Source organism: Hyperolius riggenbachi, chromosome 2 (assembly GCF_040937935.1).
Source record: "Hyperolius riggenbachi isolate aHypRig1 chromosome 2, aHypRig1.pri, whole genome shotgun sequence".
NCBI lineage: Eukaryota > Metazoa > Chordata > Amphibia > Anura > Hyperoliidae > Hyperolius > Hyperolius riggenbachi.
The window spans coordinates 545,266,895-545,282,388 of NC_090647.1; the positions used below are offsets into that span (position 1 = coordinate 545,266,895).

Consider the following 15,494-nt stretch of genomic DNA (forward strand, 5'->3'; position numbering starts at 1 on the left):
ATACACCTGGCTACATATACTGGGGACATATACACCTGGCTACATATACTGGGCATATATACACCTGCCTACATATACTGGGGACATATACACCTGGCTACATATACTGGGGACTACTATACCCCTGACTACATATACTGGGTATATATACCCCTGACTACATATACTGGGCATATATACACCTGCCTACATATACTGGGGACATATACACCTGCCTACATATACTGGGGACATATACCCCTGGCTACATATACTGGGCATATATACACCTGCCTACATATACTGGGCACATATACACCTGGCTACATATACTAGGCAACTATACCTCTGGCTACATATACTGGGGACTACTATACTCATGGCTACTTATACTGGGGACACCTATAGACCTGGCTACCTGGGGGTACCTATTTTGGGGGAACTGCTGTCAGATTATCTGCATTTTTGTGGAACCGCTGTTATGTATTTTGGGGAACAGCTGCCAGATTATGTGTATGTTAGGGGAACGTCTGCTGCCAGATTACGTGTATTTTGGGGAACTGCTGCCAGATTGTGTATGTTTGGGGGACCACTACTGCCAGATTATATGTCCTTTGGGTGTTATGTGTATTTTGGGTGATCCGCTGCCAGGTTTCGCGTATTTTGGGGAACTGCTTCCAAATTATGTGTATGTTGGTGGAACTGCTGCTGCCACATTGTCTATTTTGGGGGAACCACTTCCATATTATCTGTATTTTGGAGGAACTTCTTCCAGATTATGTGTCTTTTTGGTGAAATGCTGTCAGATTCAGTGGCGTAGCTACAAACCTCTGGGCCCCGATGCGGAATCTGGATGTGGGCCCCCCCACGGCAACATCAGCCCCCCTCCCCCGGCAACACCCGACGCACACACATCCGAATCCCTATAGCCAGCTATAGGTCCCCCCAGTATAGGTAGCCAGGCATAGGTAAGCCAGTATAGTTGCCCCCGGTATAGGTTAGCCAGGTAGGTGTCTCCAGTATAGGTAGCCAGTATAGTTGCCCCCAGTATAGGTTAGATAGGCAGGTGACCGCGGTATAAGTTAGACAGGTGCCCCCAGTACAGATTAGCTAGGTGGGTGCCTCTAATATAGGTAGCCAGAATAGTTGCCCCCAGCATAGGTTAGATAGGTAGGTGCCCCCAGTATAGGTTAGTTAGGTAGGTGCCTCCAATATAGGTAGCCAGTATAGTTGCCACCTGTATAGGCTAGCTAGGTGCCCCGAATACAGGTTAGACAAGTAAGTGCCCCCAGGTTAGATAGGTAGGTGCCCCCCAGTATAGGTTAGATGAGGTAGGTGCCCCCCAGTATAGGTTAGGTAGCTGCCCCCCAGGATAGATTAGGTAGCTTTCCCCCAGGATAGGTTAGATTAGGTAGCTGCCCCCAGGATAGGTTAGAGTAGGTAGCTGGCCCCCAGGATAGGTTAGAGTAGGTAGCTGCCTCCCAGGATAGGTTAGAGTAGGTAGCTGCCTCCCAGGATAGGTTAGAGTAGGTAGCTGCCCCCCAGGATAGGTTAGGTAGCTGCCCCCCAGGATAGGTTAGGTAGCTGCCCCCCAGGATAGGTTAGATTAGGTAGCTGCCCCCCAGGATAGGTTAGATTAGGTAGCTGCCCCCCAGGATAGGTTAGATTAGGTAGCTGCCCCCCAGGATAGGTTAGATTAGGTAGCTGCCCCCCAGGATAGGTTAGGTAGGTAGCTGCCCCCCCCCCAGGATAGGTTAGGTGGGTAGCTGCCCCCCAGGATAGGTTAGGTAGGTAGCTTCCCCCCCCCCCAGGATAGATTAGATAGGTAGCTGCCCCCCCAGGATAGGTTAGGTAGGTAGCTGCCCCTCCAGGATAGGTTAGGTAGGTAGCTGCCCCCCCAGGATAGGTTAGGTAGGTAGCTGCCCCCCCAGGATAGGTTAGGTAGGTAGCTGCCCCCCAGGATAGGTTAGATTAGGTAGCTGCCCCCCAGGATAGGTTAGATTAGGTAGCTGCCCCCCCCCCCTCCCAGATAGGTTAGGTGGGTAGCTGCCCCCCAGGATAGGTTAGGTAGGTAGCTGCCCCCCCCAGGATAGGTTAGGTAGGTAGCTGCCCCCCCCCAGGATAGGTTAGGTAGGTAGCTGCCCCCCAGGATAGGTTAGGTAGGTAGCTTCCCCCCCCCAGGATAGATTAGATAGGTAGCTGCCCCCCCAGGATAGGTTAGGTAGGTAGCTGCCCCCCCCCAGGATAGGTTAGGTAGGTAGCTGCCCCCCCAGGATAGGTTAGGTAGGTAGCTGCCCCCCCAGGATAGGTTAGGTAGGTAGCTGCCCCCCAGGATAGGTTAGGTAGGTAGCTGCCCCCCCCAGGATAGGTTAGGTAGGTAGCTGCCCCCCCAGGATAGGTTAGGTAGGTAGCTGCCCCCCCAGGACAGGTTAGGTAGGTAGCTGCCCCCCCAGGATAGGTTAGGTAGGTAGCTGCCCCCCCAGGACAGGTTAGGTAGGTAGCTGCCCCCCCAGGATAGGTTAGGTAGGTAGCTGCCCCCCAGGATAGATTAGGTAGCTGCCCCCCCAGGATAGGTAGGTAGCTGCCCCCCAGGATTAGGTAGGTAGGTAGGTAGGTAGGTAGATCCCCCCCCCCCCCATAATGGAGGGGAGCCGCAGCTGCGGGGAGAGCAGCCCGACCTCTCCCCGGGGCCCCCCCTTCAGATGCAGAGTGCGCGGCGCACGGAAGCGCTGTAGGCAGAACTCACCTCCCGTCCCTGCGCCGCTGGTCTCCTCCCGCTCTGTATAGATGTTGTTACACACTGCTTCCTGTTTAGCCGGAAGCAGTGTGTAACAACATCTATACAGCGAGAGGAGATCAGCGGCGCTTGGAACGCAGGGACGGAGGTGAGTTTCAGCCTACAGCGCTTCCGTGCGCCGCGCACTCTGCATCTGAAGGGGGGGCCCGGGGAGAGGGAGGGAGAGGTCGGGCTGCCCTCCCCGCGGCTCCGGCTCCCCCCTCGAAATAGCGCGCACCTGCACGGTCGGCACTACATGGGCCCCGCGGGCCCCTCCCCCGCCTCTTCAGGTGCCGGGCCCGGTCGCGAAGGCGACCGTTGCGACCACAGGCCCTACGCCCCTGGTCAGATTACATCTATTTTTGGGGGATACACTATGGCAGAGCTCAAACTTCCTCGGCAGACCTTTTACATCACTGCTAAGGTCATGTATATTTAGCCCCACCCATGACCACGCCCATGGTGTGCTTGACCACGCCCGTTTTTCGGCGCGCCGCAGGGGTTCTCCAAGTGAGTCCACTCACTTCTTTTCCCAGGACTAGACCCCTGACTGACATCTTCTGCTGCACTTTACAGAGCACATAGCCATGTCACTGACTGTCCTCAGAGGAGCTCCAATCTAATCCTACCATAGCCATAGTGTAATGTCCTACCATATTATTATTCTGCATTTATATAGCCCTGACATCTCCTGCAGCGCGTTACAGAGTACATAGTCATGTCACTGACTGTCCCCAGGAGCTCACAATCTAATCCTACCATAGTCATAGCTTAATCTCTCGATCCTCTCCCTTCCTCTGCAACACTTTCCCTCCACACATCCACCACTCACCCACACTTACTCTTTTTAGGACACTCCTACCTAGGACACTTTGGCCACTGACCACCATTTCTGCCATCTCATAGACAGCTGCCCTTTACCTACTGTCCTATACCTTAAAGAGGAACTCCAGTGAAAATAATGTAATAAAAAAGTGCTTCATTTTTACAGTAATTATGTATAAATGATTTAGTCAGTGTTTGCCCATTGTAAAATCTTTCCTCTCCCTGATTTACATTCTGACATTTATCACATGGTGACATTTTTACTGCTGGCAAGTGATGTAGCTGCTGCTTGCTTTTTGACAGTTGGAAACAGCTGTAAACAGCTATTTCCCACAATGCAACAAGGTTCACAGACAGGAAACTGCCAGGACCATGGTCCTCGGAGATTCTTGTGGGAGGGGTTTCACCACAATATCAGCCATACAGAGTCCCCTGATGATCTGTTTGTGAAAAGGAATACATTTCTCATGTAAAAGGGGGTATCAGCTACTGATTGGGATGAAGTCCAATTCTTGGTCATGGTTTCTCTTTAAATCTTTAGACTTTGAGGCCATTGGCCAGGGCTCTGTTCCCCTTTTGTCTCACAATGCTGTGTAATGGGTGTGCAAACCTCCCACACCTGTGTAAAATATGTAGTTAATTTGTTCACTTCATTAGCTATGGTCCACTCTTGTCTTGTATTAACTGTTGTATTGTTTATTTTCTATCGTTACACCCTGTATGCTGTTGTGTATAATAATAATAATAATAATAATAATAATAATAATAAATGGATATTTCATAACCAAGCTTTTGTTTCTGCTTGTCTTTAGTTTCTGAACACAAGAACTTCTGTTCCTCGTCTGAAATGACTGTGGTACATCCTCAGAGCAAGCCTGAAGTGGGAGGAGTGTGAAAGAACTGTAGCCGACTTCCTTTTGAAAGTGCAACGTCTGTGGTTGAACCTCTGCCTCTAATAACTCCTCAGTCACTTTGACCCAGAAAAAGTCTGCAGTTCATATGTTCAGACTCCACTCTGACTCTTTATTCTTTACATAAAAGACATGTATTTTTTACAAAAAAAAAAAAAGTGGATGGGGTGTGTGAGCACCCTGGAGCAAAAGATACAAGTGAGAAAACGGGAGCCCAATGGTGCAGTATGTCAAAGTAACACAATTTTTGGAAACAATTAAGCAAAAGGTCTACTCACAAAGGTGGTTTGCTAGGGGCAACCGACCGCTGGCAGCAGGTGGAGACAATGAACCCGACTCCACTGGTGGTGGTCCGTCAGGACCTCGGCTGGTCTCTCTCCTTGATAAAAAGAAGTACTAGGCTCATGTAAAAACACAATGGCTTGCTTATACCCCTTCAACAGGGAACATTGAGGGGTGGATTTAGCACATATAGGTGATAAAGAGGCGCCCTGGTTGTATAAAATACATTAAAAACAACTAAAAAAGAAACAAGTGAGGTGACTTACCTCAGAGATAAAATTCCTAAACAAAGAATTATTAATAATGCGTTTGACGGGTCTGAGTTAGCGGTCTAGAGACTGTTGGCACTTTTATTGGCCTGAGGAAGCGGGCTCAGACCCGTGAAACGCGTTGCCTGTGCTCTGTTATTAAAAATTAGTTGTTTTAGAATTTCGTCTCTGAGGTAAGCCACCCTTTTAGCTGTTTTTTAACGTATTGTATACAACCAGGGCGCCTCTTTATCCACTATATGTCTTTACAAAAAAAGACATTAACTGATTTGCACGTCATTAACCACCTAAGTACCAGCGGTCTCTACCCCTTTAATGACCAGAGACCGCTGGTACAATACCTACGGAACCCCGACGAATCGCTGCATATACCTGCCGCAATCACCATCACCACCTCACGGCAGGATCCTCCTGACATCCACTCTGCCGTCTCTATGGCAGCAGAGTCATGTGAGCTGATCAAGAGCCGCTTTCATTGGCTCCTCACTGTGTCTATCAATGTAAGCCAATGGGATTTGCTTACACTGATAGACACGCCCAAGAGCCAATGAAAGCGGCTCCTGACCTCGCTCACAAGGCTCTGCCATCATAGAGACAGGCAGAGACAGTTAGCTGCGACGGGACATGGCGGGGATTAAGAAGTGAGATCAGCGGGGAGCGACGAAAACGGCGGATGCGTGCTGCGACAGTGATTGAAATCAACGCCCTGCCAGCCAGGTAACCACCAAAACAGGGCGTAGATTTCAATCACCTCGGTCCTTAAGTAGTTAAAGAAACCCAGAGGCAAAGCTTAGGTCCAGAAACAGATACTCTGTGTCCTAAAGAGGCTTCTCTCGCTGTCTTCCAGTCCACTGTTGCTCGATGGAACCCCGTTTTAACATCGGGGCCCTGCTCCTGTTGTGCTACAAGTGCAGCCGTCCCTGCGCAGAAGTAAGGAGCCACAGTCTTACTACACAGGTGCAGACGTACTTTCACAGCCCTTAGGTGATTGCTGAGACAACCGATACACTACCCAATGACAATACCATCTCTTAAATGACCTGGAACATTACTTGATTGTATACATCAAGAGATAGTCAAATTTCTAAATTTCCTAAAGAAATAAATTGAAACAAAACACTTTTATTTGGCTCACCAAACAATCCTGATAACAGGAAAGTGCCTAAAAGCTCAAAAGGTTATGTTTTCATTTTGCTGGTAGTTGAATGCCCCAGATTCTACTTCACACTGACTTGGCTATATGAATATAGAATTTGAGACTCCAGGAAAGTTCTATATACTATTGTTGCACAGACAATTTAACACTGTCATGTATTAGTTTTAAGATACACCATCACTGCTTGATAGTCATCTCTTGTACCACCCTATGAATAAATTAAGTTGTTACAGGGCGTTAACTTGTTATCCACAATGTCATCTCATCATCTTACAGGCAATTATCTCTTGAGTTTATTTTCAGTTTAGGTTTGCTTTAAGATTATTTTGCACCAGCAAAGCAGCGACAGTAACTTATCCTTCCTGTAACATAACTTTTTCTGCTGACTGCAGAGATCAGCTGCTTAAAAACAAACATATTGGCTATCATTCATAAAGAGGCTGTCGGTAAGGGGAATCAGTGCGGGAAAACACCGCTGGCGGTATTTTAGACTTCTGGGTGGGCATTCACAGAAAAGTATCCATGTGCGGTAGCACTGCGGAGATTCCCCGAACTAGGCTGGCGATAGGCAGGCGGTAGGCAGGTGGAGACACGGAAGCTGCAGAGTTGATACATTTCTCCGTGTTCCGCTCTGCTGCAGCTGCCTGGGAGGTCTGTGTGTCTCCATTCACTTGCATTGGTATCGCCACATCAGAGGGAGCGGGACTTCCCGACCTGACACCGCTTGCGGTGTTCTTCATGAATGAACATTTTGCTACATTTGTTCCGATAATCACCGCACAAGGCGGTGATTTATCACTCTGCTCGTTAGTGTCATTTTTTCATGCGGAAAGAGCCTTTATGAATGCTGACTTTGCCGAGTGGTCGGTAAAGTCAGCTGTTTTTAGCATTTCCGCATGCGGAAATGCTTTATGAATGATAGCCAATGTGGTAAATATGTCCGTTACTTCTGGATGCAGATGATGTCACATTTATTTAAAATATCCCGTGAAGTTCATTTTAATCTTGCAAGAGCGCTGTAAGAGACCCATGTGGCTAAAAATAACTGTGTTAAAGTGAACCTCCGGACTAAAAATCTACTTAGCAGAACTGAAAAGGCTTGGTGTTTCTTTAACAGTTTCACAGCATCAGAACTTTGTTTTTCTTACCAAACCATCATTTTTAGTTGCATTTTTTAAGCTCCACCCATCAAAGAAAATTTGAAGTTCACGTTGCCTAGCAACTGGGAGAGGTGCTCAGCACACAGGACAGTTTAAACTGTGTCTCACGCTCCCTGTCACCTCCTTTCAACCAAAAAGATGGCTACCATCATGAAATCAAACATTTGCCTGTTCTTTTAAAACTGGGTGGGTAAGAGATTATATTACCTATCTATTTTAATTAATATAACTAATGTAACTTAATGACAGTATGTTTGTTTAGGCTGGAGTTCCTCTTTAAGTCCAGTTACATGTAACTGTAGTAGAGGTATTTAAAATGGGGCCCTGATCAGTAAAGCAATATACAAGAGTTACATTCTTAGTTTTCCTTTTTTGTAAAAAAAAAAAAAGGAAAAAAAAAGTACAGGCATGTGACTAATATTTTTTACACTAAAAATGACTCATTGCTAATTTTATGCTGTTAAAGGACTTCCGAGGCGAAAACAACAATCTATGTTTTTTCACCTGGGGCTTCTTCCAAACCTTAGCAGCCGTTCCAGTCCCTTGCCTCAGCTCTGGTCCTCCTCGCTGTCCCACTTGCTGCCCGTAATGATCGACGACCTGCCGGTAGGTTGTATCTTCTGCGCCTGTGCGGGTACTTGTGTCAGGGCCGGATTACTGACCAGGCAACAAAAGCAATCGCTTGGGGCCCCATTCAGAGTCACAGGGGCCCCATCAGCACATAAACCAGCCCGCGCCATCCTGTCAGCGGTGGCTGGATGGTATAATGGTTAAAGGGACTCTGAGCAGTGCAGTAACTATGGAAAGATTCATATCATTTTAAAGCTCCCTTTCTTCTCTTTCCAATTATATATAAACCGCCGCCCTATGACTTTCAGTTTTCGCTATTTTCACGATCGAAATTGCGGCCACGGCAATTTCTATCGCAAAAATAAAGAAAACTAAAAGGTGTAGGGTGGCAGTTTATCTATCATTGGAAAGAGGAGAAAGAGAGCTTCAAAATGATATGCATCTTTCCATAGTTACATTGTATTCCATAGGACGACTTTTCTCCAAAGTCGGCAGCTCGATTCAGCACAATGCAATGAAATATAAGGAACCCAGGGGGATATAATTACAAACATCATGCTGGTAGGTGTGAGCGAGGATGTAATTAATTAGTTGTGGGTATGCTTAAAGGCATACCCACAGGTACTGCCCGGAGTCCCTTTAAGGGCTCTGCCTCTGACACAGGAGACCAGGGTTCGAATCTCGGCTCTGCCTGTTCAGTAAGCCAGCACCTATTCAGTAGGAGACCTTAGGCAATGCTCTCTAACACTGCTACTGTGTATAGGGTGCATCCTAGTGGCTGCAGCTCTGGCGCTTTGAGTCCGCCAGGAGAAAAGCGTGATATAAATGTTATTTGTCTTGTCTTGTCTTGTCAAATGATGCTGTGCGCTGCTGATTGTCTTCAGAGCCAGGCTCTCCTCCTAGGTCCCCCTCCTGCTACTGTGCGCTCTGCCGCTGCCCACTCCTCCCTCCCTTCCCACAGAGAACCACAGCTGCAGCAAGAATGATAGCAGCAGATGGAAAACGCTCACTCACCTATCCATGATCCGAGCGATAGAGATCCCGTCATCTGAAACCCATCTGTCTCCTCTACAGTGCAGCCGCTCGCTCTGAACTTCCTGATTCTCAGATCAGACAGGAAGTAGGAAGTAGTAATAGTAGTAGTAACAGAGCGGCAACAGATGATGGGACCTCTATTGCTTGGATCGCAATAGGTGAATGTGAGTCATCTGGTGTTGTCATTCTCCCCCACTGCGGCTGCCTTCTCTGCTGGACTATCATATTCACTGGGATGGAGGCTGCATGGTGGCTGTCTAGTTTGGGAGGAAATCGGTTGTTCGGTGGTGGGGGTGGTTATGTAATTCTGTCTGGGGAACAGCTTCCGGTTTTGCGGTGTCCAGAGCTTTTTGCTATTGCCAGGCTGGAGATCCAGGGGGAAAGTGCTGCTGCTGTGATATTTGGCGCCCTCTTCACAGGGGTGCCCCAGCCCCTGAGTGCAGTTGTCCCAGCCATTCATCTCTCACTCTGCATTTTGCCGCTGCTATTCCCTGCATTGTGCACCCACAGAGGAAAGCGGGCTGTTGCCCATAGCAACCAGTAGCTCGGCTGCCCCGGTGTGTGCGGCATGTTGCTGTGCAGCTGCATCTTCTGATTCTATTACGACATGATGGGGGGGGGGGGCAGAGGCGTATCTAGGAAATATAGCGCCCATGGCAAACACTGAGATTGCGCACAAGCAAATTACAAGGATAACAAGAGGCCCTGTAGTGACATATAGTAGAATGCAGTAAAGAGGCCCTGTAGTGACATATAGCAGAATGCAGTAAAAAGGGCCCTGCAGTGGCATATAGCAGAATGCAGTAAAGAGGCCCTGTAGTGACATGTAGCAGAATGCAGTAAAAAGAGGCCCTGTAGTGACATAGAAGAATGCAGTAAAGAGGCCCTGTAGTGACATAGAAGAATGCAGTAAAGAGGTCCTGTAGTGAAATAGCAGAATGCAGTAAAGAGGTCCTGTAGTGACATATAGCAGAATGCAGTAAAGAGGTCCCTATAGAGACATATAGCAGAATGCATTAAAGAGGCCTTGTGGTGACATATAGCAGAATGCAGTAAAGAGGCCCTGCAGTGGCATATAGCAGAATGCAGTAAAGAGGCCCTGCAGTGGCATATAGCAGAATGCAGTAAAGAGGCCCTGTAGTGACATATAGCAGAATGCAGTAAAGAGGCCCTGTAGTGACATATAGCAGAATGCAGTAAAGAGGACCTGTAGTGACATATAGCAGAATGCAATACAGAGGCCCTGTAGTGACATATAGTGGAATGCAGTAAAGAGGACCGGTAGTGAGTGTGACATATAGTAGAATGCAGTAAAGAGGCCCTGTAGTGGCATATAGTAGAATGCAGTAAAGAGGCCCTGTAGTGACATATAGCAGAATGCAGTAAATAGGCCCTGTAGTGACATATAGCAGAATGCAGTAAAGAGGCCCTGTAGTGACATCTATATATATAATTCAGTAAGGCCTAGTGCACACCGGAGCGTTTCCGCTGCGGTTTGCGATCTGCTTGCGGGTGCGGATCTGCTAGGGTAATGCATTTCAATGGGGTGGTGCACACCAGAGCGGTAGGCGTTTTGCAGAAACGCATACTCCCGGGCTGCAGCAGATTTTGGATTGCGGATGCGTTTTTGCCTCAATGTTAAGTATAGGAAAAACGCAAACCGCCTGTCAAACCGCTTGGTATAGCGTTTTTGGAAGCGGATGCAGATGCGTTTTTTGTCAGAATCTGCTCTTCCAGGTCAAAGTGTACTTCCTGTTGTTCTGCTTTGCATGAGGGATTGCAGAGAAGGTTTGTGCAAGATGTCTGGCACGTGGTTTACCACAGAAAATTTAATAATTAAAATACAGAATAGTCCAGAGCTGTATGACAAGACATTGCCTGGACACAAAGATCATCAAAGGCTGCATGACATCTGGAGAAACATTGCCCATGAGTTCCTGGGTGAAAAATGGGAAAAATTGTCACCAAAGACTCAAGAAGCAAAAGGTGAGTGTATTTGTTAAACATGTGTTGTTAACTCTTTTAGGTTGACTCTTTTGGCACTGTGCTGACAATATGTGAAGACCCCTCCCCTGAAAGGTTAATTAGCTAATCCTAAGTGTCATTACCACATGTCTCTCTTGCAGTCTGTGTCTCTGTATAGGCATCTCTCAATCGGAACAGCACGTACATGTGTGTCTATGTATGCACATGTATTCTGCATGCGGTTGTGATATTACAGTAAAGAACATGATCATAGATTAACACATACAAAGAGGTTGACCTATTTTTTAATAGTAAAGTAAAGATCATAATGTAATCAAATTAAATGTCAACCTGTAATATTTACATACTTATCGGTTATGGCACAAAGTAATCTGCGAGTTTATCTCGCATTTGAATGGCAGAAATAGGCCCACGTAAGGTAGAAGGGGCAACATTTTGAAGAGCACAGGGTGGAATCTCCTCCTCCTCCTCTGTGTGCATGCCATCTAATGTTCTTACATAATTGTGTAAAACACATGTGGCCTTCACAACTGCTATTGCATACTGTGGTTGCATTTTTAGGGCAGTATGAAAAATGCGCCATTTGTTAGAAAGTATGCCAAAAGCACATTCCACCACTTGCCTGGCTTTGGTAAGGCGCTGATTAAACACTTTTTTTTTCAGAGACATATCTCTTTGGGCATAAGGCCGCATCACATGCTCGGATAGAGCAAATGCCTCATCAGCCACAAACACACACGGGTAAGGTGGATGTTGTGTGTCAGGCCAGGGTCGTGGTGCTGGTAAGGTCATTTGGCCAGTTAGGAGTTTCAAGCCAAATCTGCTGTGTTGGAAAACAGCAGAATCATGTGAACTGCCGTAAGCACCCACATCCACATATATAAATTTTAAATTCGGATCCACCACAGCCATGAGCACAAGAGAGAAATATTTTTTATAATTGTAATACACACTGCCAGTGGCTGCAGGCATAACAATACGGACATGTTTCCCATCCACTGCTCCTAGGCAGTTAGGGAATTGATGCTTTTCCCAGAAATGCTGAATATTAGCCTCCCACATAGGTAGATCAGGAGGTGGCATAAATTCGGGCTGCAGTGTTTTCCAAATCAGTTTGCATGTGTCCAAAACCAGGTAGCGGATAGTAGATCTTCCCATCAGGAACTGATAATGCAGAGCTGCATATGAATGTCCTGTTGCCAGAAATCTGAAAAGTAATACAGAAATGTTTATTTGTTTTTTGTTCGAAGTTGGTCTCCTGCGCAAAAGATGGAAGTCTGTGCGAGACAGTTATAAAAAGGAGCTGGAGAAACAATATCAAGAATCTAAAAGTGGGTGTGGCAGTTCCCAAAGAACAAGATATAAATTCTGTGGGATTCTGGAATTTATGAGAAAACATCATGAGTCGGCTGAGTAAGTATGGCGCAAATGTACACCTATTACACTTCTGAAAAAAGTATCCGCTACAGCTGTAATATAAATACAAGTCACACAATGCATTGCAGGAGTGTGATAGACTCAATGTGATTCACTGCAGGTCATTTTACAGTAGGCCTTTGCTTAATATGATTGTTTACTAAGCTATTTATAGTGCGATTATCTGTCAGGAATCTGGTAAGATTTTGTGGACAAATACCAGTTGCCTTACACTCATGTGGATCTATTTGGCTGCAGTAGTGTCTGAATCACACACCACGAACAAGCATGTGTAGATTATACATTAATACTTCACTACAAACATGTGATCTGCATGATGACTCAGGGGCTGTGCCTTAAAGTAATACACACAACATTTATGCAGGAGAGACAGGCAACTATGATTGTTGTACAGTTACACATGTACATCAATGACATTTTCTATTTTACATCACTGGCCTCTATACCAGTACTCAATTCTTCTCTTCTTCTTTACATTAGAACTGAAGATAGCCTGCCACCTGATCCTGATCCTGAGGAGGCGGAAATAGATGCAGGCCACAACACTAGCAGTGATCTGGAAGTGGATGATTTAACTCCACAGGATGGTGACACAGCTACACTGGATGAGAGTGACTCAACAACTGCTGATCAAACACAACCCAGTACACTAACTACTAGGCCACGCACAACTCACAGATCTAGTAGAGGTGTGAGGGCATCAACCCAAGGCAGGAGAATAGCAAGAGGTATGAGCAGGGCTGAATATGATCACAAGCTCATTACTTCTATTGAAAAGGCTGTGGATCATATGGAGAAGCGAGAGGAGGAAATCAAACAATTACAAGAGCCATGCACCCAGTATCTGCTAAGTTTAGTGCCATTGTTACAGAAAGTGCCACCAGATAAGCAATGGGCAGCCAGACATGCCATATCTGAGACCCTGGGCACATTTTTGCAAACTCAGAGCCAGGCAGAAGAAAATAGCTCCAACTATGTCACTCAACAACACATGCCTCATGCCACTCCTCAGTATCATTCATACCCACAACCATCTTACCAGAGTCACCGTATGTATGACCCACCTAGTTACCCACCTATGCATATGGCAACCCGGCCATATGGGCAGCAGCCACATTATCCTATGACAGGACCTATGCGTTTTGAGCAAGCTAATAGGTATCAAAGATCAGACACTCCAGTGTACACTGATTTATCAGCTCAGACCCAGCCACAAACTACTTCAGAATCAGCTACACAAGCTTTCATTCATGACACTGGAAGCATGTCTGATTATCTTGCACAACATGAGTAGGAAGTGGGCCTTATAGGTAGTGTAAATCGTTATATTTTATGTTAATATTTTAAAGTTAGTTTCACATACCTCAAAGTTATGAGGAGACGCTCCGTTGGAGTGATTGCACGGCGATAATTAGTATCTTGTCTTTGAAGGGCATCCTTCAATTTGGACAGTAGACAATCAAAACTGTCAAAAATACAGATGTATATGTAATTTGTTGATGATGTTTGTGATATAAAAGCATTCTTTTTTGAACATATACATTCTATGTTTGCAAAAATACCTTCATGACAACATGGCCTAAAGAATTATTTGGGCAACCACTACCAAAAACAAATAAAATAATGTCGCTGGCCACAACAAGTGTCTTTACTGAGTTTCTGCTGTTCATAGGTGCATGATATTGGTATAGGTATAAATGTGTGTTACGTGGGGTTATTACCTTAGGTTATTGTTCAAAAATGATGTATGCTTATATACTATAGTAGTTACTGGGTAGTCCAAAAAAGCAATAGGTGTTAGGCAGTGTATGCATAACACACCAGGAACAAGCATAATGGTAATCTTAGTCTTTTAATGCATATACATGATTGCTGAGTGTGTTGGTTTGTACATTGGAGTCCAACAGAGTGTTAAATAAGGCTCAGCAATGACTGCAACATTCATTATTTAAATAACAAGAATGCCAAATGGTACAGAACAAACAAAACAACTCTTACCTGCCCACAGACATTCTGGTGTAGCCAAAGAACTTGTCTGGATGCTGCCTCAAGTCACGATAGAGTGTCCAAAATTGACCCTTCCTGCGCCGCTGTTGCAGTATGGGATGCACCCAGTATCTCCGTGTCCTTGGCCTGCGTCTCATATATGCTGCTACACATATTAGTAATAGCAAATCAGGATACATTTTCTCTCTCCACAAAAACAACTCACTCTCAAACACTATGTCACCTCTCCTCAACTAACCCACAATGCTGTGAAGGACCACTCCCTTTTTATATTGGTACTTGCACTTTAATTCCTTCATTTGATCCACATGTCATCAATATATCTAATTTTTAGCCTTTGGTTCAACTCTTTCTACCTTTTTCCTTAAAAAACGCAAAACGCAAAACGCTAGAAAAACGCATGCTAAACGCCACCGCAAAACGCAAAACGCTAGCAAAACGCAGCTAAAAAAACAGACAAAGCGTTCAGAAAAACGCTAGCGTTTTGCGGATCTGCTTGCGGTTTTTGGTGTGCACCAGGCCTTAGTGCCTCAACCGTCCAGCAAGAAGAAGAAGTACTTTGCATGAGAAAATTTATGCGTGCTCAAAGACCAAGTTTGAGGCCTCCTTTCCACGGACTGTTGAGCTGTGTGCTCAGCAAGCAGTTACCAGGCACAGGTAAGAAGTTATCAGGCAGCAACAAGCAGTTATCAGGCAGCAACAAGCAGTTACTAGGCAGCAGTGAGCAGTTACCAGGCAGCAGTGAGCAGTTACCAGGCAGCAGTGAGCAGTTACTAGGCAGCAGTGAGCAGTTGAGAGAGTTTGAGAGGCATTTCACTGCCTATCAACAGTCCGTGGAAAGGAGGCCTAACCCTAGCAAGTCTGGGTTTGCAAATCTGGCCTAATTGCCTATTCATAATTGAATAAGGGCCTCAACCTTCCAGCAAGAAGAAGTACTTTGCATGAGAAAATGTATGCGTGCTCAAAGACCAAGTTTGATGCCTCCTTTCCACGGACTGTTGAGCTGTGTGCTCAGCAAGCAGTTACCAGGCACAATTAAGAAGTTATCAGGCAGCAACAAGCAGTTATCAGGCAGCAACAAGCAGTTACTAGGCAGCAGTG

At 46.0% G+C, this 15,494-nt stretch overlaps 2 protein-coding genes across 2 annotated transcripts; one reads left to right on the forward strand and one right to left on the reverse strand.

Annotated features, from left to right (window-relative positions):
- Positions 1-10,432: 10,432 nt before the first annotated feature.
- LOC137547327 (uncharacterized) lies at positions 10,433-14,787 on the reverse strand. The gene is made up of 3 exons (XM_068270797.1): positions 14,385-14,787; positions 13,750-13,851; positions 10,433-12,156 (listed from the first exon to the last, which is right to left on the reverse strand). The coding sequence occupies exons 1-3, from the start codon at positions 14,570-14,572 to the stop codon at positions 11,304-11,306; spliced, it is 1,143 nt and encodes a 380-aa protein (XP_068126898.1). The 5' UTR covers positions 14,573-14,787; the 3' UTR covers positions 10,433-11,303.
- On the forward strand, positions 10,600-14,818 carry LOC137547326 (uncharacterized). Its single transcript, XM_068270796.1, has 3 exons — positions 10,600-10,949; positions 12,200-12,362; positions 12,867-14,818. The coding sequence occupies exons 1-3, from the start codon at positions 10,664-10,666 to the stop codon at positions 13,678-13,680; spliced, it is 1,263 nt and encodes a 420-aa protein (XP_068126897.1). The 5' UTR covers positions 10,600-10,663; the 3' UTR covers positions 13,681-14,818.
- The last annotated feature ends 676 nt before the right edge of the window (positions 14,819-15,494 follow it).